General features: G+C 37.6%; 6 protein-coding genes and 1 pseudogene across 6 annotated transcripts; 3 read left to right on the forward strand and 4 right to left on the reverse strand.

The window, feature by feature from the left end:
* The first annotated feature begins 1291 nt into the window (after positions 1-1291).
* LOC137723170 (beta-galactosidase 13-like) lies at positions 1292-4054 on the forward strand. The gene has a single exon (XM_068462346.2). It carries the CDS (start codon positions 1432-1434, stop codon positions 3958-3960), a length of 2529 nt encoding a protein of 842 aa, XP_068318447.2. The 5' UTR covers positions 1292-1431; the 3' UTR covers positions 3961-4054.
* Positions 4055-5163: 1109 nt separating this feature from the next.
* LOC148697249 (uncharacterized) lies at positions 5164-6180 on the reverse strand (annotated as a pseudogene).
* On the forward strand, positions 6070-8015 carry LOC137722949 (uncharacterized). The gene is made up of 3 exons (XM_068462083.2): positions 6070-6438; positions 7024-7097; positions 7732-8015. The coding sequence occupies exons 1-3, from the start codon at positions 6187-6189 to the stop codon at positions 7814-7816; spliced, it is 411 nt and encodes a 136-aa protein (XP_068318184.2). The 5' UTR covers positions 6070-6186; the 3' UTR covers positions 7817-8015.
* Positions 8016-8652: 637 nt separating this feature from the next.
* Positions 8653-9721, reverse strand: LOC137721838 (small ubiquitin-related modifier 2). Its single transcript, XM_068460860.2, has 3 exons — positions 9535-9721; positions 9294-9443; positions 8653-8892 (listed from the first exon to the last, which is right to left on the reverse strand). The coding sequence occupies exons 1-3, from the start codon at positions 9589-9591 to the stop codon at positions 8818-8820; spliced, it is 282 nt and encodes a 93-aa protein (XP_068316961.2). The 5' UTR covers positions 9592-9721; the 3' UTR covers positions 8653-8817.
* Positions 9722-10626: 905 nt separating this feature from the next.
* On the forward strand, positions 10627-12153 carry LOC137721903 (small ubiquitin-related modifier 1-like). The gene is made up of 3 exons (XM_068460925.2): positions 10627-10805; positions 11448-11597; positions 11876-12153. Exons 1-3 carry the CDS (start codon positions 10752-10754, stop codon positions 11960-11962), a joined length of 291 nt encoding a protein of 96 aa, XP_068317026.2. The 5' UTR covers positions 10627-10751; the 3' UTR covers positions 11963-12153.
* A 4274-nt stretch (positions 12154-16427) lies between these two features.
* Positions 16428-21601, reverse strand: LOC137723727 (vacuolar protein sorting 38). The gene is made up of 6 exons (XM_068462920.2): positions 21188-21601; positions 19984-20190; positions 19389-19569; positions 18027-18175; positions 17615-17842; positions 16428-16670 (listed from the first exon to the last, which is right to left on the reverse strand). Exons 1-6 carry the CDS (start codon positions 21365-21367, stop codon positions 16554-16556), a joined length of 1062 nt encoding a protein of 353 aa, XP_068319021.2. The 5' UTR covers positions 21368-21601; the 3' UTR covers positions 16428-16553.
* Positions 21602-24043: 2442 nt separating this feature from the next.
* LOC137721744 (elongation factor 1-alpha) lies at positions 24044-27154 on the reverse strand. The gene is made up of 3 exons (XM_068460765.2): positions 27030-27154; positions 25959-26430; positions 24044-25251 (listed from the first exon to the last, which is right to left on the reverse strand). The coding sequence occupies exons 2-3, from the start codon at positions 26418-26420 to the stop codon at positions 24370-24372; spliced, it is 1344 nt and encodes a 447-aa protein (XP_068316866.1). The 5' UTR covers positions 26421-26430; positions 27030-27154; the 3' UTR covers positions 24044-24369.
* Positions 27155-27994: the final 840 nt, after the last annotated feature.

Below are 27994 nucleotides of genomic sequence, written 5' to 3' on the forward strand. Positions count from 1 at the left end.
ACAATGCTTGAGAACTTAGGTATTTATAGCAAACCAAATGATTAAACTAAGATTATTTATTACCACACAAAACACATTAATTGCACCTAATAATTTTTATTCAACCATACCTAACATTGCCTAACTTTCCTTGCCTAACTTTGACATTGATTTTCAACATGTATGACCTGATTGGTCCCTAAATCGAGAAAGCATTCCTTCCTTGAATTCTGTGGTGTTAAGTTTGTATTGAACATGCTTAATTAGTTGAGTTTGTGTTCTGGCTCAGTGTTGATTCTTTTTTATGTTTTTATGATCAATCAATTCATTGTTGTAAGTAGTTAGGAAAATACGAAACCGAACATAGTACGTGTATTATTCGGCAACTTTGCTAGAAGTTTTTTTTTCCAAACAAAGCTTTGCAAGAAGTTTACTTCGAAAAGTTTGGCCATTTTTTTTTTATTTTAATATTTATTTATTTATTTAAATCAATTACTTATTTTATTTTTCAAAAATATATTAAAAATATGTGTAGAATACGTGAATTTTATATGCATTACTGAAAAATATGTGAAAATAACGTGTATTAATGTGAATAGTACATACGTACGTGTTTAAAGCATGTATTGTATGTTTGAATTTTAAAAAACATATAATTTATTGATTTAACGAATCACTAAAACGTGTATGGAAAATAACATTATTTTGAAAACTACATAAATACATATATGATAGGCATATTAATATTATACACGAATTGAAACAGACATTACGACAAAACTGGGCTATTTCTTACAAAAACATTAAAAGAAAGGTAATTAGGCCTCTACTGATTTAGGGCCAACAAGGTTTTTATTTTACATGAATTGAAACGCTAGTTTGTATATTCTTCTTTTTTTTACTCAAGCAATATTTTAGAGGGCTAAATCAAACTTAGAACCTCGAGTATAAACAATAAACACTCTTAACCAACTTAGTTACAAATTTATTGCACGCTTTTTTTTTTTTTCGATCATTTCTCTCCTTTTCCTCCAAAAAAAAAAAAAAAAAACTCTGGTTGGGATTTTTGTCTCTATATTTAGGTAAAAAAATGATGTGACCCCAATTGCATGGAAATAAAAATTGAGCACCAATTAACAATGGGTGCTTATTTTCTAAAAAAAGGGGAAGAGGTTCTTGTTAATTAGTTATAACTTATTTTTAATTCCGGCAAATGAGTGTGTTTTCCTCAGACAAACATCAAAGCAAACAGCTCAAGCACTTGTAAGAACACGTCGAAGGTCGTAACAAAAAGTCCAAACTGATACAACTACCATCCCTCAATCTTCCCTTATATACCATTGGGTTTCATGGAGTTTCTCAGCAATCATCTGACCACCTCCTCCTTCTAAGGAGGACGAAGAAGTTTCTTGCTCGAATCAAAAATAAAGAAGTTTCTTGCTCGTATACACAATGGCAGTACCAATGAGTCGAGTGCTCTTGATTTCTCTTGTTTTTGCAGTGATCACAGCCGCGCTAGTTCATGCCAAAGGCCACAGACATCATCATCGTCATCATAATCAATCATTGCAGGTTGGCCCCGTGACATATGATGGTAGGTCACTGATTATCAATGGGAAACGCGAGCTTCTGTTTTCGGGTTCAATCCACTACACGCGAAGCACGCCAGAAATGTGGCCTGATATTCTCGAGAAGGCTAAGCGAGGAGGCTTGAATGTAATTCAAACTTATGTGTTTTGGAACATTCATGAGCCTGTGCAAGCGCAGTACAACTTTGAAGGAAACTATGATTTGGTGAAGTTCATCAAGCTGGTTCAGGAGCATGGAATGTATGCTACCATTAGGCTTGGTCCATTCATCCAAGCGGAATGGAACCACGGAGGACTTCCTTATTGGCTAAGGGAGGTCCCCGGAATCATATTCCGTTCTGATAACACAGCATACAAGCACCACATGAAGAATTATGTGGATATGATTGTGAACAAGTTGAGAGATGCGAAGCTGTTTGCTCCACAGGGAGGTCCGATTGTCTTGGCGCAGATTGAAAATGAGTACAATATGGTCCAGCTTGCATATAGAGAGTTGGGAAACAATTACGTGAAGTGGGCAGCAGAGATTGCGGTGAATCAGAACATCGGAGTGCCATGGATCATGTGCAAGCAGAAGGATGCTCCTGATCCAGTTATTAATACTTGCAATGGAAGGCATTGCGGAGATACATTCACAGGCCCTAATAAACCCAACAAGCCATCTCTATGGACTGAGAATTGGACTGCTCAATACAGAGTATTTGGTGACCCTCCTTCACAAAGATCAGCAGAGGATATTGCATTTTCCGTTGCTCGCTTTTTCTCAAAGAACGGAACTCTAACCAACTACTATATGTACCATGGTGGCACAAATTTTGGAAGAACAAGTTCTATTTTCACAACCACCCGTTACTATGATGAAGCTCCTCTTGATGAATATGGTTTGCCAAGGGACCCCAAGTGGAGCCACCTCAAGGACTTGCACAAGGCTTTGAAGTTATCCAGGAAGGCTTTGCTCTGGGGAGTTCCGGGAGTTCAAAAGATAAGCAAAGACATAGAGGTTCATTTCTATGAGACAGCCGCAACCAACATCTGTGCTGCCTTCCTGACAAACAACAACTTCCAAACTGAAGCAACTGTTAATTGGAGGGGCGTGGATTATCACCTGCCACCCCGTTCCATTAGCATCCTCCCCGACTGCAAGACCGTGGTCTTCAACACTCAGAGAGTTGTCTCGCAACTGAACTCTAGGAACTTCGTTCGATCAAAAGTTGCCAATAATCTCAAATGGACCAAGTATGTAGAACCAGTTCCTAGCACCCTTCAAGTTCCAGTCAATAACCCGACCCCGCTGGAGTTGTACAGCTTGTTAAAAGATACCACAGACTACGCATGGTACACCACTAAGTTGGCACTGAGTCCACAAGACTTGCCCATGAAGGAAAGTATTCGACCAGTTCTTCGAATCGCAAGTCTTGGTCACGCATTGCACGCATTCGTCGATGGGGAATACATTGGTTTCGCACACGGGAGCCACGATGAGAAGAGCTTTGTTTTCGAGAAACCAGTTCCCTTGAAGGCTGGAATCAACCAGATTTCTCTGCTTGCGATGACCATAGGACTTCCAGATAGCGGAGCCTACATGGAGCACAGGTATGCAGGGCCTAATCTCGTAGCAGTACTAGGACTGAACACCGGAACATTGGATCTCACACGAAACGGATGGGGGCATCAGCTTGGTCTGAGTGGAGAAAAGCTTCAAGTGTTCACTGAGGAGGGATCGAAACAAGTTCAATGGCATAAAACAAAGGGAGCACCAGAGGGTCTCACATGGTACAAGACTTATTTTGATGCTCCAGAAGGCCATGACCCTATTGCTATACGAATGGCTGGAATGGGAAAGGGAATGATTTGGGTGAATGGTAAAAGCATCGGCCGCCACTGGACGTCCTTCCTCTCTCCTCTCGGAGAACCAACTCAAGCCGAGTACCACATCCCAAGGTCCTTCATTAAACCTAAACAAAATCTCCTTGTTGTGTTGGAGGAGCAGCCAGCCAAGCCCAAACCCATCGAGATCCTAACCGTCAACAGAGATACTGTCTGTAGCTTCATTACTGAATATCATCCTCCGAATGTGAATTCATGGGAAAGGAAGGACAACATTTTCCAACCTGTGTTCGATGTTGTCAAATCATCTGCAGACATCAAGTGTCCAAAGAACAAGAAGGTTGTTGCTGTTGAGTTTGCAAGCTTCGGAGATCCAGCTGGCACCTGTGGCAACTTTGTCTTGGGAAAATGCAACTCCCCTGTATCTAAGGAGGTTGTTGAACGACATTGCTTGGGAAAAACTATCTGCTCAGTCCCAATTGATCGCAATCTTTTCGCCAGCAAAACCGATGGTTGCCCTGATATCAAGAAGACACTTGCTATCCAAGTCAAGTGTGCTATATAACTATATAAGGTGTTATAAGAGAGAATTTATGTTTCCTGTGATATTTGTCATTGTGAATTCAATCAAAAATACTACTGCAAGCTTAAGTTTTATATTTCTTCGTAGTAATTAAGATTGTCGTTACCTCCTCAGCAGAAGAATTGATCATAACGAATTACGTAACCCATATAATTTCATTTTTCTAATTTTCCTTGCAGCTCAAGTTCATAGACAACAGGAATGGTTAATGACATACGTTGTGTACAGTATAATGAAATTTACAACAGAATCTAGTAGCACATCTGTACAGACGAAACACGAACATACAAGAAACCTGTCCGATCCAGAATGCTTCGAGTCTGTTACCTTTTGCATCAGTTTATGCTCCAACTTTTTTAAGAAGCTGCTTTTAAAAAAATTTAAGCAACCCCAAACGAGCCCTTAGTAGCATGCTTGTTAACTGATCACACCAACAAAACAACAAAGCTTCACATGCTCTAGGCTGACTTGATAGAGTGCTCAGACCTGAGAGAAAACCAGATAATAATTCCGGTTTTACCGTTTGTCCGCCAAAATGGAAGCTACGTGACCTGCATCGCAGAGGATTTTCTGGAATTTAGATCAATCGTGCTGATTAATTACATAAGAGCACATAATTTCTTCCCAACCCAAGCTACTCAGGCATACCAAGCTCAAACTTACACATGACCTACAACATAACACATGAAGGCCTACAAATAATGAAAAACTGCAAAGTCATAGTCATATTACCTTGAGCAATGCATCGCCGGCCTCTCAGTTAAATGACATACGATAGTGCATACATCACCATCATCAAACATAATGAACTTACTAATGTTGAAAACATAGAGCCAACATAACAAGGAAAGCAAATCATATAATATATTCATGATCAGACACAAATTTCTTGCAATGCAGAAGCTGAGTAAATAGTTCGATCATATAATATAAGTTAATTGAAATCGTAAAATTCAAATTCAGGCCTCATACATAATTTACTTGTATTTAGGGAGCACAACAATCTCGTTTGCACATACAAATTCCAATCCCTTTTCGGCATCTTCGATCTTCTTCAGACTATAATCATCTCTGTCCCTCTTCAAGCTTCACCAAACTCAATCTCAAATTAGTTACAAGTTGCGCAGTACAAGAAGGCAAAACAAAGAGTTGTCTTGGCAGCCTTTCAAAGAAATCTAGAAGAAGCTAGCAGAGTCCATTAAACCGCAGCACAATCGAAGTGAGGGTGGAACGTTAGGAGAGTAATGTAGTGTTATGGTTTCATCCTCTAAATTGAAAACACTTATAATCACATGGCCTGATACCATCAGGCAATCACCCTCGTCCAAATTCTGTCTCGTCATCCATGTCATATGTGAAATTGGAATTTCGGATAGCACCAAGGGAAGTTCGAAGCCAAAACAGAAATAGAATAACTGTCAACCAGGAACAAAGCCTCATCTCGGACATGTTTTAGCTCAACATGTTGTACGAAAGATCCATCCCTCTCGTCGAACACCAACTTGTAAACCACGAATACCTCAGTCCAACACTCCTGATGAGTCCATATTTTACTATATATTTTACCTTATTTTTAGTATTAATTTATGAGTCCAACTCCTCCCCAGAAGAACCTGCATTAACATTTTTTTAAAATCTCTGGACAAGTAGTAGCTCCCCCTTGGTTGATTCCACGAGATACGCTTTATCAGCATAAACCGAGAAGGGACATTCTTGCGGGTCAAGCATCTTTGCTTCTATCGGGTTCGAAGGACATATTGCTTTATAAAATACATGGTAGGTAAGCAAGTAACCTCTCGATCGCTTTTTGTAAATACAACTGTAATGAAAATTGATATGGTATAAAATGTTTCATGTTATTTGGTGCACGAATTTAATATATCTATTATTTTTAAATTAAAAAAATTCCATAGCAACTAATATTACGAGCATAGAAGTAAAACCCCATTTGAGACAGTTAAAAACTCAAAGCCGAAAGTACGAAAATTTGTGATTAAATCAAAAGAAAAAAGCAAAATTGAGAGCAAAGAAGGAAAAAAAAATTGAAAACTCCCAAACAAAAAGAGCAAAAAGAAAAGCCTAATTTCTTTTAATAACCATTGCAACGACAACGTTTAAAGCTGTAAAAGCTTTTCGTGTCTTCACAAACCAACGCCGCCTCCTCCACTTCACTCTCTGGTGCCCCGTCTGAGCTGAACACATACCGAAATGGCGTCCTTGATGACAATGCTAAGAAGCAGCAGAGGGAACGCTTCCATCTTCAGCACCAGGAGGTGGGCCCACATCGCTGCCATGCCTCCGCCGTTGGGTGGGGCCATGCCTCAACTTAACATTTCACCGCCACTGTTGGTTCTGCCAGAGTCCGATCGGGACCCAGAGAAGAACGGCAACATCGGATTCGGGTTCCCGAGTTTCTTGTTCGGTGGATCCATGGAGCTCATGGCTGTCCCCAAGAGGAAGGTATAAATATGTATTTCTATGTATCTGGGGATTGGGGTTTTAGGGTTCTTGGTTCTGGAATTTATTTACTGGATCATATTTTTGGATTAAAAATGAATTCTTTTTGTTTTCATATGGAATTTCATTTGAATTGGTTAATGGGTTTTCAATTCCATATTATTTGCTCTGATGATTTTGTTTGGTTCTGTGTATGGTAGAATTGCCCTGTTCTGTGTATTTGAACTTGCTTTTTCTGCATTTATTTTTGTTTTTGTTTCTGTTTATGTAATTAATATTTAGGGCATACACCAGTAGAAATTCGAGTTCAACTTTTGGATTCATGGTATGGAGGATTGTCTTTTTTTTTATTTTTATTATTACTACCCACTGTGATTATCATTCTTGAACGCAATCTCCGCTGTCTGATTCATTGTGGTAATCTTTCATGTATGATTTTCATCACTTGTTGAAGTTTTACAATCGAAGGCAGCATGTCATACATACTATAACTTTGATGTTTCATTTGCTTTTTTGTTGTCATTGTGTTATTGTAATGCACGTTTAGAAGATATGGAGATTTGATATATAAGGATGTATATCGTGCAGACTTCTCCCCACAAGAGAGGCATAAGAAATGGCCCGAAGGCTCTGAAACCTGTTCCGGTGATAGTTCGATGCAGGTAAGTGCTTTGGGACTTTTGTAAGCTTTTCATTCAATGTGGAAGTTAATGTACTTCTGGATATATTTCTTCTGTTCTATAATGAATATAGTTGAATAGTTAGCTGGAGGTTTGAATTGTTATTGAAAATTTGGTTGAGGATTATCGGAGGGAAACAATTGTGTCAACTTCTTTGACAATGGAAGTTTATGGTATTCTTTCTGTGACCTCGTTGACAATTGAAGTTTATGGTTTATTTAGAATCCATGTGTTGAGTCGATGAAATAATTTTTGGTTATCAAGATAGTGTCCATTGTATGACCTGCAAACAACATGGAAAATGATTTGGCGAATTCGGAAAAAGCATGAAACGAACAAAATTAGATGTTTATGTTTTTATTGGAGATGTATCATAATGCTTCAGCTATTCTTTTAATTATTAAACGAGGATATAATATCATTGTATGTCAGAAAAATATGAGAAGTTGTGTGTTCTTATGTTTTTCTCTTGTTGTTGAGTAAACCCGGAACCTAGTTTCCCGATGTGAACTCAGTATCTAGTTTAATTGTTTGTGATTTTAGCCTATATTTGCAATGAAATCCAGCATAGAGCAATAAAATCTCAATTTTGACATATAACAATATTTGGTTACAGGGGTTGTGGTCGTGTCAAGCTACCGCACTTTTATTGTTGTAGCGGTAGAGAAAATGCCGGTGAGCATGATGACTCAAGAAGTTGAGATTGAAGTCGCTGTGGTGTAGAGCACCCAACTATAGTAGACGTGTTGGATGGAGAGGTTAAAACCCTAGAATTTACTATCAAATGGCTCCTTTCTTTTCTGTTATTGTGCCAAAACTGAGATTTGTGGTAGGTCTTAAAGAAAAACAACCGAATTGATGTTTTGTTCACTTAATCAAAGGCAATTTTGTTCGCCCTCAGTTTCTGTTCGTCCTTCTAATGTTTTTCGAGCATGGAGAACTTGTGTATATTAATGCATCTGTAGCAGAATGTGAGCAGACAAAGAGTTGAGGGTATACAATCATTTTGAACTCTCTTGCATGGGTTTAATACCCTGATGTAGGATTCATCCTCTCAACATCCTACTGAAGTTGTAGCGGAATGTGAATGTGGTACTTTTGGCATCTCATTGTAGTATGTTATGTTGATCTCTCTTGGGTTATGGTTAACTTATGACATCGTTACTTTCATCATGGTTTGTTATAACTTTTGTAATCTTCATCTCAGATTTTGAGGCACTGAAAGTGAGCTTATTTACTGCCTAATGAAAGGTAGTTGTAATCCATCCTTCTAACTTACGGAATTGGATCCTCTCCGAGGCAATGCTTCGGGATCCTACTGACCGAACAACATGGGCCGGCTACAAATAGGGGAATCTCTCTAAAGTTATAATAATTATAGCCATTAGATCAAAATCCAACGGTTTATGTTGTCCGGTCAGTAGGATCCCGAGGTATTGCCTCAAAAAGGATCCAATTCCCTAACTTACATTGCCTCAAAATCTGAGGTCATGTTTTCAATCAATCACTTAAAACCAGATAAAACCACACAAAATGCTTTGTGATGAAACAAGTCAACTCTAAATTTAATCTTGATGCGCCACAAAGTTAAAGTTTAGTCTACAAAGAGTCATTAAGTTGTTAGTAGTCAGTCACATATATTTAGCATAAAGTTTTCCGTACTTAAACCGCGACACTCCTTCCTACAGAAGTAGACTCGACTTTAACTTTCCAACATCGCTGCACCTCCACCGACGCGCAAAAAGACTTCAATCTCATCGTTATCTTCGATTCCATGCTGCACAAATTAAGTGAAGCAACGACTAAGAACGGAGACATGCATTCAGATCATAAATGTATAAGGTAATAGATTTTAAAATTTGGAACTTTAATTAAAGGCTCATGATACTGTTCACTTTAACGAAAAAAACACATTTTTACACTAAAAAGTCAATTTTATCCTTTATTTGGTATTTATCGTTCAAAATTCAAAATTTTCAAATTATTTTTATTAGTTTTCTTTTAAAATTCCATTGAAAGCTTGATCTAAAGAGATTCATGCTTGCCAGCACCTTTTTAATCTTCACCTGCGTAATTGTCATTCAAAATCGCATAGATACCAAAGCAACTATAGTTTCACAAAAATTAAAATTAACCTAAACAAACAACATACATAGGGCAACTTTTATGAAGCTTTACCTGCTCAAGAGTTTTCTTTTTGTTCACTCTCTGGCCATCAAAGATGAAATCTACTGCTTTGGGATCGATGTCACGCTTGGTGCAAAATACATCGATGAGTTTTTGCAGCTTTGCATTACGCCGCATCCTAAAGAAAGTTCTTTGACCATCCTACACAAGAATTTGGTGATATATAACCCAATAAATGAAGTGATCAAAGCAAAGATTGAAACACATTAGCTTCTGTAAATGTTGACCTTACCTCGTTGTACTGGCACTTGATATTGATTCTGTTTTCTTGATCAGAAGCTTTGGACATCTTAATCAAACTTGGATTTTTTTTCTTTTTTTTTCCAGCTTTTGTTCTTGCGTTTCTCGTTGTTTTTGTTGTTTGAGAGCTCTCTGTGTCTTTGATCGATCACGCGCAAACTGAAACTGGTAAAGAGAGTAATACCAGCAATAGTACTGTAGTAGTGCAGAGGCTGAGTTTTGATTGGTTGAAAGGTACAAGTACCTTTAAAGGGATTCACCTACTTTGTAGAAAATGAAATCAATTATCGCTGATTCGGTATACTGGTGAGCTTTCTTCACCCGTGATTTTCCTTTTTTAAGATAGGAATCAAGGTACCGTTTGATACGTCTCACGTTTGGTGTGCCTAAAACGGGTGGAACGAGCTGTTCCACCGGACGAGTTTTGGATGAATTTTCATTCCACCTCACCCCCCTATAACGACTCATTCCACATCTGTGGAACACAAAATTATAACCTCTTCGTCTCCTTCTTCTTCCTCCTTGTTTCCATCCGAGGGCATTTTTGCTCCCGTTCCGTTCCGTTCCGTCCTGTCCCGTCCCATTCCGTTCCGTCTCATCCCGTCTGCATACCAAACGATACCCAAAGGATCGTGGCTTCTTCACGGCGTTCCATCATTTTAAAAATTGGAAAGATTTATAAAGAGGCATTTCAATTTTTTTTTTGTCATCGTGTAATTTATTAACGTCAAAAATTAAATTTAAAATGTATAAAAAATACGAACCTAAAGTTGATTCTCAACCACGGTAGTTATCCGTGATTTTCCTTTGGACCACGATTCTTTCTCTGCAAGGTTTTTCTGTGGCCCTGTCCATACCAGATTGTAACCTCACCAAAAAGTTAAATTAGAAGTGCTACAGAATTGAATCAAATATATAGTCGAGCGTGCTCTCCAAAGTCCACATTGAGAGTTGAGGCATGATGTCATTGACGTGTTTGTAGTAGACTAGCAAGTAGTAGTGCAAAAGAAGCGGGATTTTTTTTTTTTTTTTTTTTTAAATCCAAAAGTCTCGAGGGTTTTCAGGCGACTTAATAAAGTTAGTGTCCTTTCTTTTCATTATCTGCGTCATCCATCAAGTCCAAACGACAGAACAGAAGAAAGAAAGAGCGAGATAAAAAGAAACCCTAGCTAGCTCTGAAGATGTCTGACCCCTCTGGGATTACCCCTGATGAAACCAAAAGAGCAAAAACCCACCATTAATCTGAAGGTTGAGATTAACAAGGTTTGATCTCTCTCTCTCTCTCTCTCTCTCTCTCTCTCTGGTGCATTAACTTACTGAAAACGTTAGCTTTTTTTTGTAAATTAGTTCGTATGATAGGAATCGTTTGCAATCATTTGTAACGAAAAATTTCAATAGTTAACGGAAGTTTGGATTGGATATATATGGATTCAAACACCCTTCAACTCCGTAACTCCAAACCCTAGTGGTATCTGAGTACCGAAGCATGGTTCTTATTTGTGTACTCTATTTTGCTTTACCTAATTTATTTGTCAAGGAAATTGCTATTTTTAGCTTGGATGATTGAGTTTTGATTATCTCCCAAATGAATTTCTATTAGCACTTCAAAAAGTTGGCTTCGCATTCCTCCCAACGAGATTCTTTCAAAGTGAGATTCTACATGCTCTCCGTCACTTTATGATTTTGGCACAATGTTTTATATTGTTAGCATAAGAATTGTGCTAAAAACATAAGGTTGTGGAGAGTCGAGTTTTACTTTGAAAATCTCTTTAGCATTTCTCTTCTTTATATTTACACTAGGGAGGAGGGCATATAATTATTTTGGATTGTAATCAGTTCAACTATTATTGTACGCCTACGATTTTGACTATTCTTGCTTTGTGATACAATGAGATCCCCTTGCAGGATGGAAGTGAAGTGTTTTTCAGGATTAAACCAACTACAAAGCTAAACAAAGTCATTGATGCATTGTGCACAAAACGTTCCCTGGATCGCAATTCCTTAGTGTTCATCTTCGATGGTGATCACATTAATGGCAAGAAGACTGCTGCGGAGGTAAAAGTTCACTTAAGCTAGTCTTTAAAAAATTTAAAATCAATGGGGGAGAACCAAAGAAAGGATTAGAACTTGCGCCTGCGAGTTTAAAAGTGTGGAGATTAAAAAGAGTCTATAATTATGATAGCACTAAAGCGAATTAAGCAGGAATTAATATCTTTAAATCATGCTTCCCCTGGAATTTAAAGTCAGTTGATATTTATCTATATAATATACATACATATGTGTGTGTGTGTGTGTGTCCCTTCTGAGTGATGGAGTTACTTGACTTCGTGCAGCATCATATGGAAGATGGTGATGAAATCGATGTCTTTCTTCTCACTGATGGAGGTTCAGTGACATTCAAGCTTGTCATGATGAACTGAATTAGAGTTGACGTATCTCATCAGAAAACATCTGTGGTTGTTAGCAGTCAACTTATTCGGCTCGTATGTGAAGATATGTGTTTGGTTTATGTTGTCTCTGCGATTGTGTTGGTGATGTTGATCTTTTCTTAGAGAAGCAATACCTAGAGGCCAGAGTTTTAGTTCCATTTAATTGAAAATAAATTTACTTACTTTGTGGCTTACATAAATTTTCAGGATCCACATCTCGTTTGAGCTCAGCTCGTAAAAGAAACAAGTCAAGCCAAGTTAAGGCTCGATAGATTAGCACTATGATATCCAACTTGGCACTATTTTTTTATACCCTTATTGCACCTTTTAGCTTGATATATACTGATGTTGCTCATTCTTCGACAGCTTTTGGGGTCTAGCGGTTATCTAATTAACATGTCCCGTGATTCTCAAGCAGACTTAAAACACCCTTTTGTAGTGAATAATGTGGATCTGTTCCTGTATTTCCTTGGGACAACTCCTCCAAACTTTTCCAACCTACACACATGAAGATTTCCATATGAGGTTATCTAACTAATCTGTTCCTGAAATTAATACGCGTGGATCCCTTGAGAGGGTAATAGTTATTCAGATTTGATGCGTACACATGAAATTCCACTCACTCAATTTGAGCCCGATCCTTCATAATAGGTAATAGATATTTAGATCTCGACCATACACATGAAATTCCACTCACACTCGATTTTAGTCTCATCCTTCATGATAGGTAATATAAATACTTTCTTTTCGAGTTCTTAATTTTGTTATATACCTGACGGGAGATCTTATTTTCTAACACGTACCCTCACAAATGTATCTTCACATAACATAAACAAAATATAAACATTTTGTGAGGCGCATTTTAGAACATGTCACACTATAATGGTATGTGCAACATGTACGTAGTTTTCCTTTCTTCACTTAAAAATTTATTTTTCATTTAATACGATTACACTTAGTTGTTCTTGCACTTCTTCATTCTCCAATCCCTCGTTCCCATGTTCTTGAACATCCGTGACGTAAAGAAAACGATACAATTTGAAGTACTGGGAGAACACAAGCGGACAGGTAAGTTGTGGAGGTACAAAAAACAGAAGGCTTGAGCACTGCAACTCTTTCTTCAAAAACTAAAGGAGAGTGATGTAGGATCGTTGTCGAAATTTCAAGCATGCAACGTTGCGCCCCATATTTCCTTTTTTCCTTTGTTGAGGAACCAAAAAAGGTGATGCAACACAAGAACTTCCGATGAGCCACCATGCCCGCCACCACCAGAAGTGTCCTCTTTAGGAACTGTTCTAAAGATTCACATATTAAGAATGAAGATGCAATGGTCAGTACTTTCCTATTTCCAACAACCCCTAGAGTAGTGTATCAACTTAATTCCTATTCTTCGTTAGCCTCCCATCTTGTTTTCCTATAAATACTTTTCGAGTTCTTAGTTTTGTGATATGACCCTATTCTTTAACACGCCCCCCTCACAAATTCTCAATGATATACCTATCTTGTTCTCCTATAAAAAGAACCAACAGGATCCTCTCCAAATTCTTTTGGTGAGGATTTTGGGAATTCATGAATCGTATCCATTCATATTTCTGAAATTTTCACAAAAAAATCCGGCGATGATCCGTATTCAGGAATCTCCTTTCATCTCTAAGCGTTGCCCGATACTATTAATTTGGGCCAAAAACACAAAGAAAGTGAAAAAGCCCACTACTCCCAAAGTAAGGAGTTAACGGCTATAAAAGTACCCACTTAATTCCCACGCTCCCACTTCCCCACTGCCCCCTGCCCTGCCTGCCCCCCGTTCGTCTCTTCTCCCTCTCTCCAAGTCTCTTAAATAGTTGATCAGAACTGAACTGGAAAAACCCTTCTCTCTTGGCTGTCTCTCTCTCTCTCTCTCTCTACAGAGCTCTTTCTCTCTCTCAAACTTTCTCTCTCTTAGCAGGTGAACTTTCTCTACCTCTTAATTTTATATAATTAATTTATTTATACGGAATGAGATTATTTGATTTTCTTGATATTTGCGGCCTACTGATGTTTTTCACAAATTTGCCTGTTTTAGGGTATTTTATTTTATTTTTTAAATATTTTTAATGGAGTTTTGGGTGCTGCTGCTAAATTTTTAATTTGAAAAATACTAGGGGCTGTTGGGATGCGGGTCTTTTCAGTTTCAAGGGTTTAGGATGAGTGGGAGGCTGAGTGGGGCCTTCAATCACCGCAGTGGGGTCTTGGGCTTCAAAATCTCATCGGACGGTGGTGGAGGTTTCTTCAATTTTAAGCCTTTTTACAATATAGGGACATCATGCCCCACGTATTTGTGTAAATAGAGGGACAACATTTTCTTACTTAGATTGTGTCGCAATGTACATCTCGGAAAGATTCTCTCTTACAACCAAAGACATAATTTCAACGGCATTATTTCTTCAATAAATTTTTGTCATGTGTTTAAATGTACCATCCATCCCATAAGTGTTCTCCTTCAGTGTCTTTGGTTACAAAAAAGCTTATCTCTATGAAGGTATGCAAGCAAGGTTTGCCTAGCCACTTAGCCAATTTCCTCCTCTCTATCCAAGTAGGCAATATTGCGTACTTCAAAACCATGGGTGCATTGGGCCCCAAATTATATATTAATGTCTATTTGATTTGTCTAGTTCCTTGAGGTGACCAACTTTTTTCATGAGTTGGAAGTGGTAGGCAACATGTCACATAGTTGCTATAGTAAAATTTTGGCCGCCTCGTATGCCTACTCACTTGGAGATGCTTTAAGATGCTGATGTTAATCCCTTGAGGCTAGCTCAAGTAGTGAGGGCGGGCAGTAAAACAACGGGATAAGATGTTAATATTCTTAGATTGTGATTCTGAATTATCGATCATGCTGATTTTTTGCTAGAATGTGCCGTTCATATTTACAATTCAATATCATAAGTTTGATGAAAATAATCCCATTTTGAAATGTGAGCTGTTATTGACATTCTAAAAAAGTCATCTTGCACTTCTCCCTTTTTACTTTTACAAGGATGAATTTGCACCTAAATGAGTGCAAGATGACCATTTTGGAATGTTAACAATAGTACCTTACAAAAAAAACAAAAAATGTGTTACTTAACTGTCATAGGGATTCAACATGAAAAATGGAGTGCCGACTACCGACTACCTAACACCCTCCCTCTTCTCTTTTATCCAAACTTGGGACCAGCAACGTCAGATAAACTTACACATCTGGAGTTAACTATATGTTTTTGTTATTTTTTTTCCTTAACCTAAAAGTCATTACCACTTCGCATTGCAGTTGGCAATTGGCATTAGTCTATTGATGAAACAAGGCATTAGTGAGGAAGCAAGACACTGAGTTTCTCTCGTAGGTTGCTTGACCGGAAAGAAAAGCTTTCTCACAACTGATTGAGTTCGTTTCTCGGAAAATTTTCCAGGAAACGCGAAAGAAAATCAAGATGGAAAACAATCCAAGAGAGAAAGCCTTGGTGTACGTACTCAAACAGTTACAAGGAGTGCAGCATTTCAAGGATGCTCAAGAGAAGTTACAGAAGAGCATATACAACAGAGGGTTTTTCCTCTGCAGAAAAGTTCGGGAAAAACTTGGTAGTTCAGACAAGTTCGTCACGTTCCTAAAGCAACTGCACTTGTATAGCAGCGGAGTTATAGATCTGACCGAGTTTCTGAATCTGGTCGATGATGTACTTCGAGCGGATCAAGATCTTATGAACGAGTTTGATGCTTTCCTGGAGCACTGTGAGAAGGAGCAGATGAATTGGTCGCTTAGGAGTGAAAGCTGACTTTTGAACAGTTTTGTCAATAGCTAGTTTCGTTCACCTTGCAGAAACTTGTTAGCTTAATCTAGTTTTCCATTCGTCTTTGTATTAATGTATATGGCAGGAACTAATTTAGATTCGTTTTTAGTGTGTTTGACGTAGAATGCTAAATTTGAGTTTGTCGCTTAAGTGATTAAAAGCGTTTATCCTTGTATCTGGTGCCAAGTGTTTGAATGTCCCCTCCCCTTAACACCCATCAAGAATAATTAAGTTAAATCTCAACCTTTTACTCGTGAGAAAAAATGTGTGGGTGAGTAGTTTAGGTATTGGACTCGTTCAAAACCTTTGCTTTTGAACTTGTGCGGACTCATGTACGATTAAGCTGGTTATACACGATTAAGAAACAAATTCAAAAGTATAGTTATAATGGTAAAACATCACGAGATGAAAACATTGAAAACGCGTCTGGAAAGACCAAACGTTACATACTGATTGCCTTTTACATCTCTATGTTTGTTTACATTATAGTTATGAATGTAACACCACCCAAATCCCCTCAAATTATGACATGTACGTTTACTAATACCAGATCACGACGCGGTGTCACCAATCTACCGAAATTGGGAGAAATTTGGTACACAAGTCCTCGTGATCTGCATTTTTGGTCAGAAATTTGTGGTTCCTATCCATATTAAAATCTGGATTGGTATAAATAAAGGGTGCTCCACTAAAAACTTGCACCAGGGTAAGAATACAAGTACTTCATTTACACAGTAAAGAAAAAAAACTTACAGCCAAAACTGTTACTTGAGATCTCACGTATCTATATAATCTACAGATTGAATAGTCCTTACAAGCTCCTTCAAATTGGCAAGGACATGGCGCGGCCCTAAGCTCTTAACGCCAATGTAATTCAAAAGCTGCTCTAAATCCTACACCCGCACAAAAGCAACGCTACGGTCAATATAGTACAGCGTGACAATCTTAATGGGTTAAGAGAGTAAATAAAGCAAAGCAAAACAAAAAGAATCCTCCATTCGCTAACAAAATCAGAAGAAAGCAGAACCTACAGGTCAAGAGAACGTACAAATGTGCTGAAAGTAGAGTCCCAGATATGGGTGGGTTAAGAGAAGAGAGACCAAGTACAGAAGGACGCGACATAAGAACACTTGTACTATATTAAGAGTTTACACAAGTCTTAAACTCGATTCACGTTAATCAGTTTTTATAAATTAGAATTAGAATGTAAGCAGTAATGATTAATTTACTTACTGAGCTATATATAAAATGATGTTGTGTTTGTTCAGTAGGATCTAATGTGTTGTTCGAGTATATATCCTGGCAATTTAGGTAATTTGGCAGTATGAGATTTTCCTATATAAATAGCCTTTCCGTAAATGGGTTTCATACAACATAGTCATTACTGATAATGATGGAGAATATTGATTTAACCAATAAAAAAAATTAAAAAAAAACGACGTGTTCTAGTTAATCTCCTTTTCTCTCTAGGAATTGTTAGTGGAGCTCCAAAATAGTCATCATTCACTCTCCTTTTTTGTTTTCACTAGGGAGGAGTGCGTGATGAATATTTTGGAGTGCCAATAACATCTCCCACTCTCTCCCTCTCTTATATTTTTTTCCCGTCTCCTCCACCTCTCTCTATTCTTACATTAATTGGGTTCCAAGGCAAGCTTTTTAAATAACTATGTTTACCAAGGTTACCGTGACTGAAAAGCACATACAAAATGAGAAAAACACAAACAAATGCAAACAGAGAAAAGAAATGAAAGATTAACCATATGAAAAATAACAGAAACTACACTAATCTGAACAGGTGATAGGGACCCCCAAGGAAAAGTTATGAACAAGTTTGCACCTTGTTTAATAAGAATACAGCATATGCAGCTCTCGTTGTGTCTTGGCCATCTAAAAAGAGAGGGAACTCCACATGCTTCACATCCGTTGAAACCACTATATATGACGACACATCAGATGAAGTAGGCTCTATGGATGGTCCATGATCAATAATATAGGAATGGGAACCACCCAAACGCAATGGATAACGCAACGGAACTTTTAAGTAGGAAGCTATAAGTAAGACAGCCTGCATTCAAAATCAATATAAAGAGAGCATTCTTATTTAAAATAACTGTGGCTAAACAAACAAAACAAATTGCCCCCTAAGAAATAAACTTGAATACGCATCTTAGAGTAGAAGCTACCAAATTCATCATGTATGAATTAGCAACTTAATAGTTTATATCAGGCAAAGAAGGCATACTACGCACATGACCGACATATCCCAGGGCTGTTGCAGACTTCTGAACCTCCTTTTTGTCAGTGAAAAAACTCATCATTTTAAAAGGCAGCATTGTCAAATGGAGACCTAAAATTGTCAATGTTCCTTGATTTGCAGGCTTAAATCGAGCAGAATTACCTGTACAATTTGAAGAAGAAACACAAGAAAAATATAATCCGAGTACAGCAGAATATATTACCAAAGGTTATTAGCCTTGACACAAAGAAGATATTAATTATTTCACAATAATATTCTTCAAAAGAAAATAAAACTGGATATGGATATTCTGATACTGTAGCCAATTAAATCATCAAGAATATATATATATATATATATATGTATATGTATATATATATGTGTGTGTGTGTGTATCAAACAAATAAATAAAACATTGGCATAGTAAACAAATATGTACATGAAAAGCTTCAAAAGAAAACATCTGCAATGCGGATAGCCCTGTCATTTGAAAGGTACTATTTTTTTTTTTTTCTTTTCATTAACAATTTTGGTTCATGAGTTGTAACTTTATCTTTAAAGTGCACAATAGAGATTAGAGGTTACAGTTTAAAGTTTAGCTTTAGGGTGTAGGGCATTAACCCAAAATTAAAATCCTAAACCCTGGATGGAAGGGGAAATAATGCAAATTTGAATGGCACAGAACATTCCCGTGCTGACATTACTTAAGAAGCAGGCTCAAGTTTCTCACACATACACGTGCACACACACGAAGCCTACTTCTAAAACGTGATCCTACATTGGGGGATTGTGCACCACCGACCAGCAAGGGATCCTTTGGATATGGCATAAAGAATTGCCCATATTTTGAATTTGAATAGAGTTCAAGGTCATGCATTAAGAACTCCGAGAAACAAACTTTTAATATAAAGAAGTGAGGTAGAACAGTAAGAAATTTCGGGAATAAAGTAACACTACATAACCACACATTCCCGACCACTAATCAACAGTTAGATTCAATATCTTCATACTCAGACAACATTGACAAGCTAAAAAAGCACTTATACAATTTAGGCACATGGGAAACAAAAATGATATAGTTAGTAATTCAAACGAAAGCCACATCTTACGACAGTTGGGATAGCAAATGTTGCCATAATATCCATAATTTCATGAATGTGGATAGATAAAATTGGAAAGAGTTGTAGTGATTGCTTGAACAATTAGCCTTTCCTTTCCTACCATTAGCCATATGGGTATTTACTGATTAGCCATATGGGTATTTACTGATTAGCCATATGGTATTTACTGATTCTACCTCAGTTACTCTTTTTCCGATTGCACTAATTAAACAAGGTATCATAAAACATAAAATAAATATCTCAGTAACATATACCTGATCTACTAGTGTTTGGAAATGACTCAAGTTCCTGTTCTTGTGCAGGACCCATAGTGAACTTTACAGGATACAGCAACGAAACTTGTGATATCATATGTTGTTGTCGCCTTCTTAGCATCTTTTGTAAGTTTTTAAGATGAACATACCCCTTGTCTCTGGAAAGTAGTTGATTGGACTCCTGTAACAAAAGCATAAATCAGATTTTCCACCAGACAACATAAACCAATTACTAAAATTCAACAGTAATTTTAAAACATGAAAAGGCACATTGAGAAGAAAAGATAGCATGGCAAATTTTTATTTTTGAAATAGATCATAAAGCAAATTAACATTAAAAGTCATAAAAAGAATCGACCTGATGGCACGAAACCATTAAAATATATATCAAGCATATGCATGTATATACACAACTACAACCAGTTACCAATGATTAAAGAAAATTTTGAATTAAAAAGCAACCCAACTAAGTCATTAACGGTGCTTTCAACACAGGTTGCTACTCCAAAAGAATCTAGAGTTTATAATTCATAAACATACAAACTCTCTTTCGCCCAACCACTGTTTGGTACATAATAATCCAAATCACTTTTACCTCCAACCGCTTCCTAGCAACAGATAGAGACGTCCCAGCAACCAATAGTGACCGAAGCTCTATACTAAGCTGCTCCTCTTTCTTTTTTGTATTCTCCACGGCAAGCATAGAATGCCTTGACATGTTTCCCATCACCATTTTTCTGGCTTCCAGTTTCTGCTGCATCTCCTCAAGCTCATTTGATCGTCTCAATGACTCAGCTTCAACCTGCCAACAACAATGCCACCCGCTACCCCGCGGGCTAATCAATTAAGGCCCGATCAATCAAGTAACAACACAAGTGCCAGTGATGAGTCTGATGACTCTGAGCACAGTCAAAATACACTGTCAATTAGTCCTAAATTTTCAAATGCTCCAACTAAAAGCTAATGCACTGTCAGCGGAGGGGCATGAGGAACCTTTTTTATTGCTTTATTTGGTTAGTACATAAAAACAACTGGGTAACTCTATTAAGCCTTGACTTAACATTTGAATCAACTAAGCGATATTTCATTATTGTAAATACTGTGCAGTAGAAACCAAAGACAACACTTTTACTTAAGTTCCGAAGAGAAAACTATACAAAATATGCTGCCGTGTTTAATTTGTTAGACACGAAAAGAGAGAATGACGGCAAATAAGGAAATGATGTAAAATCTCATTTCTTTGATAGTGCGGACTATTCCGTAGTACGGGAAATGAAGAGTCCAGATTGAATTGAGGAAATACTATTTTTGTTTACCTATCTAATGGATATAAAACCGGACTACCCAATAGTCCGAATTATTGAAGACTCACCCATAATTTGATGCATTTTTTGTTTCTTACATTCACTCCGCAATCAAAGACGGAAAATTATTTTATAGAATTAAATTACAAAGTCCACAATTTCTAATTTCAGATCCTAATACCACCAGTTTAGTTGAAACTAGATTAAATCAATCCAAACAAAAAGAAAAAAAAGAAAAATTAATAAACCCAGTAACCTAGCTAAAATAAAAACCGCCTTGCCGTACTTCCACCGGAACAATTCTAACTATTTCCCCTAAGTCTGTTAATCCAACAACCACAAAAACCCAGTTATATCCATATATCTAAGTGACGAACTATTTAAACTTCAATTTCTAACAGCACAATAAACAAAATTAAATCTCCATAACCATATTCAACTACATTTTCTCAGAATATCAAAAGCCCGAAAGTTGGGCATCCACTAAAACCCTACCTCAATAAGAGACTCGAGCTTCCGCTGAAGACTCTGCTTCTTCTCCTGAGCTTCGCTACGAGCAGAAGAAAGACTCCATAACCTCACAATCTCTTGCTCGAATTCCTCCCATTCGATCACCTTCACGTTTTCGAGATCGCTCTTCGTCGACTCTGCAGACTGGGCTCGGTCTCGTTCCATTAAAAATTGGAGAGTGAGTTTCGCTTCGGCTTCGATTTGAGACGAGGCCGAGGGATCGACGTCATCGTCCCAGAATCACCAATTAGGGTTCAGGACACATTTTCTCGGGAAAATGTTTCGAAGGGTATTTTTTTTTTTCTCGGAAAATTTTGATTAGGATTCGTATACCAGTTTGAAAGAAGGGATTGTAACTTGTAAAGCAAAAGAATGACAGGTGGAGGGGAGACTGGCAGTTACTCAGGCGAGGATGCAAATGTCATTTTAACAGATCCTCCGTTTAAGGGTGTATTACTGCATCCGGTTATACCTAATTCACAATGGATGTTGTTGCTAGGAGCATCAAATTTTTTAAATCAAATTACAAACTAAATGATCTTATGGTAGATTATTAGATTATTAATTAAGTATCAATTAACATGCTTATTTCTTATTGGTGACACATTATTTAATTTGGAATTTGGTCTCTCTAGCATTACTTATCTTCAATACTTCGCTTTGTAAATCCTTATTCAAAAAACATCAAATTGTGTCACATAGTACTACGGTCTAGTGGTATTCCTCTTCCCTTATAAGTGAGAATTCTTAGGTTCAATTCTCGTCAAATGCTAATTTGAACTATATTATTGCTAGGTCATTGTAAGGCTAAGCCCACTCCCTCCCATTTAGTGTAGATAATATCGTTTGATAAAAAATTAAAAAATTAAAAATCAAATTGTAGCAATAGTTCTTTAACTTTAACTCAATTGGAGCAATGATTCCTCAACTAAAAATCCATGATCATTGGTTTCTTAACTCATCAAAACGTGCAATTATGGTCATTTTTCTCAACTCCGTTAGAATTCCGTCAAAATGGGTCATGTTGGAAGGACCATAGTTACAATTGGATTAAAGAGATGAGATCATTGCTACAATTGGGTTAGGGTTGAGGGACTATCACTATAATTGAGTTAAAATTGAACGACTATCGCTCCAATTGAGTTAAAGTAGAGGGATCATGGATAAAAATTTTCTCATTTGGTTTTCCATATTTGCCCCTTGATTCAATCTCACGTGCATGACACGTGACTCACTTTGACAAAAGTTCTAACGCAGTTAACGAAAATGAATATATCTGCACGTTTTGATGAGTTAAAGGACTAGTGATTATGAATTTTTAGTTGAATAAGCATTACTCCAATTAAGTTCAAGACTATTGCTAGAATTTCTTCTTACAAAAATCCATTTATTTAGCTATTTGATTATTATCATAATCATTTCCTTTTTTTTTCAACGACATAGTTGTCTATTTTTCTATGTCACAATTAGACACTAAAACGTCTGCCAATTTGGATTATATTTTGTAAGAATGATCTGTGAATAAAGACTACAAAGTGAACGACTTAGATCGTGAGAATATTGTATAGTCAACCCAAATGCATAGTATGGAACATATTAAATTACTTACTTGTTAGATGGTTCTACGTATCATTTGTCTTTAAATTAAAAATTAAAAATTAAAAATTAAAAAAAAGGTTACACGCATCTCCAATTAATTATTATCGCTTGATTTTTCTTGATTTATTTCATCCAAAATGCCCAAATTGACATGCACGAAAAAATTTAAGGTGTAAAAGTTACTTTTCTCGGCATATGTTAATTAACAAATGTCATTTATATATTTTTAGCAAAAAATAGTCAACACCTCTTGAAATGAAGATCTATCAAGAATGGCCTTCTGTTCGAACATTGAAAAAAAAAAAAAATTAAAAACTCAAAGAGTAACACAACCAAGTTTAGGGTTTAGGGTTTAGGGCATCGACCTCCCTCCCGGCTAATGCCCAGAGGTGGCGGTGCCCGGAAACCATTAATTGGCAATGTCGAGAAATGTTAGTCGCAGCTACATATCACAATAGTTTGCTTGCCACACACTTTCTTCCCACAGTCATCAATTAAGGAAAGGAGTTCTCTTCGGATCCCTTCCACCAAATCCACTAAATCAATCAATTAGGGTCCTTGAAATTTAATCCAACAACTACAAACATGAAACCCTTTTAAAAGTTATAATAACTTTAGCGGTTGGAAAATCCGGATTAGGTGATTGGGTAAATTTGGTGGAAGAGATCCGAGAAGATCCCTTTCCATCAATTAAAAGGAGAAACTGCGAGGGTAGATTCCAATCAAATCAATTGAACACCCGTATCAGCTTGGTTCTTACTTCTAACCAAAGTATACAAATTGTAATGAACCACCAAATTGGTTCTGCTAATTTTGGATGCCACAATTCCGGCTTCGACGCCTCTGGCGAGAACGTTGGGGCGGGCAGGTTGGATGAGCAAGACACCGAGGGCAGGGATTTTCCGGAAAGCGGTTGAGCCACATATTTCATTTCAGGACTGATCCTTGGTGACCATTTCATCAGTGACATTTATTTTGTCAAAAGAAAAAACGCAAACAATTACTCCAAAAACAAAAAAGTGGGCCTGAAAAAACCAGAAAAGCAAGAACTCTAACGAAAAGTACTATTTAAAAAGCCATGTTAAAACCCAGGTCAGATTTGCGTTCCCAACAAAGTACTTTTTAAAAAGCCCTACTCGAAAAATACGCACCACGTTAACATCTGAAGGATGCTAAGCATGCATTATCTCGGTAAATAAACAAACTTACAGAATCAGCAATACTAAAAAATCAAATAGAAGATGAAGATAAGGCAACATAAATATATAAGCTCAAAAATTATCCCTTCAACAGACGCAACAAAACTTGAAAAGTAAATAGTCTCAACAACTCAAAAACATCCTCCTCCCGAAGGCGGAAGCGACTGAAAGCATAAATCAGATGCGTCACCACCGCCTGTCCAGCACCCAATTCTGGGAGTGGACACTCGAGAATGAAAACATCAGACCGGAATCAAAACAATTACAAACTAAACTGACTAAACCACTTAAAACCACACAACTAAGATGTGGGCTCGTATCATAAAAGCATACGTTTGCGTCTGTGAAAGTTTGAGTTCGGGCCACTGTTCACTTCTTCTTGGCAGCAGACTTTGTGACCTTGGCACCGCTGGGATCCTTCTTCTCAACGCTCTTGATTACACCGACAGCAACAGTCTGGCGCATGTCACGAACAGCAAAGCGACCCAATGGTGGGTACTCAGAGAAGGTCTCAACAACCATGGGCTTGGTGGGAAGCATCTTCACCATACCTGCATCTCCGTTCTTCAAGAACTTTGGCTCCTTCTCAATCTCCTTTCCAGACCTCCTGTCAATCTTGGTAAGGATCTCACCGAACTTCACAGCAATGTGGGAAGTGTGGCAATCCAGAACTGGGGCATATCCGTTACCGATCTGACCAGGGTGGTTCATGATGATAACCTGGGATGTGAAGTTGGCAGCCTCCTTGGCAGGGTCGTCCTTGGAGTTGGATGCAACGAAACCACGCTTGAGATCCTTCACAGCAACATTCTTAACATTGAACCCGACATTGTCACCGGGGAGTGCCTCCTGAAGAGCCTCATGATGCATCTCAACTGACTTAACTTCAGTGGTCAGACCAGTTGGACCAAAAGTGACAACCATACCAGGCTTGACTATACCAGTCTCTACACGTCCCACTGGCACAGTTCCAATACCACCAATCTTGTACACATCCTGAAGAGGAAGACGGAGGGGCTTGTCTGAGGGCCTCTTGGGCTCGTTGATCAGGTCAAGAGCCTCAAGAAGGGTTGGTCCCTTGTACCAGTCAAGGTTGGTGGACCTCTCAATCATGTTGTCACCCTCAAACCCAGATATGGGAACAAAGGCGATTTTGTCAGGGTTGTACCCAACCTTCTTCAGGTAGGATGAAACTTCCTTCACGATTTCTTCATACCTTGCCTTAGAGTACTTAGGAGTGGTGGCATCCATCTACAAGAAGCAATGCAAACAAGGGAATAAGTGTATAATCAAATTCAGCAAACCAGTACAACAAAAGCAGTTTTACAAGTGAATAACAACCAGTCAGGAGAACACACAAATAACAGAAAACAGTTATTTGGCATCATTTAGAGTATAAACACTACAAATTCATAGATCATTACACGCTTTTTCTAAGTTATTGATCAAGATGCATAAAGTTCAGAAAAAAATGACATGTTACTTGCCCACACCTGTACATTGTTACAATAAGCAAAACAAACCCGTGCACAAATAAAAAAGGAACCAACACGGAATAACACAAAACTTGTGAAAATTCAACAATGCAGACGCTTAGACATAGCAAATTCAATTAAAATAATTGCATGCCACATCAATACAAAGCACTGAAGGTTTAGATAAAACACTAATAAATTGTAGGAGAGAGAGGGAATCGAACCCTCAATAGTTAACTGAGAACTACGCCACCAGGCAGTCCCTCCAATTCATAAATCCAAACATCTCCTAATAAAGTGGACACTACCCATAGTTTGGGGCATCATTGATGCCCACAAATGCCAATCAATAGAACCACAAAGGGCATTTGAACTATGGGAGGATCCCTTTATCGGATAGAACCAGCTGCACACAAAAGTCAGAAATAACACAATAACATAATCACAATATTCAAAGACAATAAATTAAAGTGGGATTTATACCTTGTTACAGCAACAAATCATCTGCTTCACACCGAGGGTGAAAGCAAGAAGAGCATGCTCACGGGTCTGTCCATCCTTGGAAATACCAGCTTCAAAACCACCAGTGGTGGAGTCAATGATGAGGACAGCACAGTCAGCCTGTGAAGTTCCAGTAATCATGTTCTTAATGAAATCACGATGCCCCGGAGCATCAATGACTGTGCAATAGTACTTTGTGGTCTCAAACTTCCACAAGGCGATATCAATGGTGATACCACGCTCACGCTCGGCCTTAAGCTTGTCAAGCACCCAGGCATACTTGAACGACCTTTTGTTCATCTCAGCAGCTTCCTTCTCGAACCTCTCAATCACACGCTTGTCAATACCTCCAAGCTTGTAGATAAGATGACCAGTGGTGGTCGACTTGCCGGAGTCGACATGGCCAATGACCACGATGTTGATGTGAAACTTCTCTTTACCCATGTTAATTTACCTACACACAACATGCAAAATGAATTAAATCAACAATTCATCCCACAAAACAATATCAGAATAATAAAAAAATAATCCCAAATGAAAATAATTGTAATCTCTTTCAAATTTAATACCATATAGTAAGTTTGTTCTTTAAAAACAATTCTTCATTTTAATTAATAATTTTTAAATTTTAATTAATAAAAAAATCTAAACCATAATGTAAAATAGTTGATTCATATGAACACATCTGTGATATATTGTAAAACAAAACTTTGTACAAAATCAATCGGATCTATATCATCAAAAAACACCCATCTGGGTTTAGTCAACTGATTTTCGTCTACTATCCAGAAAACATTCAACAATAAATAAAAAAAAAAAAAGACAAAAGCTTTAAATTTGGTTTTAGTCAATCGATCTATCGCATTAAACTAAAGAAACACAATCATCAAGTTCATGAATTTTAATTAAGGACAAGCGAAAGAAACATGCATCGATAGAGCCACAAACAAATCCAGATGAACGAAAACGAAATCAAAAGGCAGCGACGAACAACGATTGCAGTCTAAAATCTACAGAAAACGGAAAGCGAATCGAGGAGGAGAAGGATAATACCTCGGAGATCTGGAAGCTCAAACTCTTGGTTCAAGCGAGAGCGGCAGAGGCAGTGAGAAATGAAAGCGTAGGGTTTGTGAGGCGCAACGTGACTTTTTTATAGGCTGAGTGAGGGGGTCTGGGAAATTATCTAGGGTTTGCTTCGGGGGCCGCTTTGTCGGTTTACTTGTTTGCCCCTGGGTGTATCCAAAATTACGAGTTTGACCTCCTGGCTTGCTTTTCAAGTAAGAAGTCAACGTGAATTTAGGGCTTTTCATTTTTTATCGCACAATGTTTGGCCGGTTTTATTTACCCTTAGTAATTAAATAGTGAAAATTGCCATAAATTTCCAAATTTGGGAATCTTGTTTATATAACAAAAATGCTAAGGAGGCTTTTTCAAAACTGGGACCGTTAATAAATTATTTGTCAACTCACCGTTTAACGTTTATTTTTGTGCCAAAATTACATAATATTGTGCTAAAAAAATGAGGCGGTCTATGTGCAAGTCCCATTGGAGATAGTCTCCTTAGTATTTCTCTATATAAAATACCTATATAATTCAAACACTTATATGATGACGCTAATTAGTACTATGATATAGTGGTATTCATCTTCACTTATAAGTGAAATGTCGTATGTTCGATTCTCGTTAAGGGCGAATTTAAACTATATTATTATTAACTCATTGTGATGCTATGTTTATCCCTTCTCTTAGTACAGATAGTATCGTTGTTTAAAATAAATAAATAAATACCCATATGATGACATAACAACAAATTTATTATTCAATGGTGTCATGTCTACACGTCTAGTTTACCATTTTAGAGCAGTTCCACTGGGAACTCTTTAGGTCGACACCTAACCAATCCACTTCAGCCCAGCAGATAGGCTGGCACACAACCCAAGTTGGTCTCCATGACAGCCCAGAATCAACAAAGCCATGGACCGGCCCATCTAACACCATGATGACGCCAGCATGGTGTC

The sequence above is a fragment of the Pyrus communis genome, chromosome 4 (assembly GCF_041283825.1).
Source record: "Pyrus communis isolate YQ-2024b chromosome 4, ASM4128382v1, whole genome shotgun sequence".
NCBI classification, from domain to species: Eukaryota; Viridiplantae; Streptophyta; class Magnoliopsida; order Rosales; family Rosaceae; genus Pyrus; species Pyrus communis.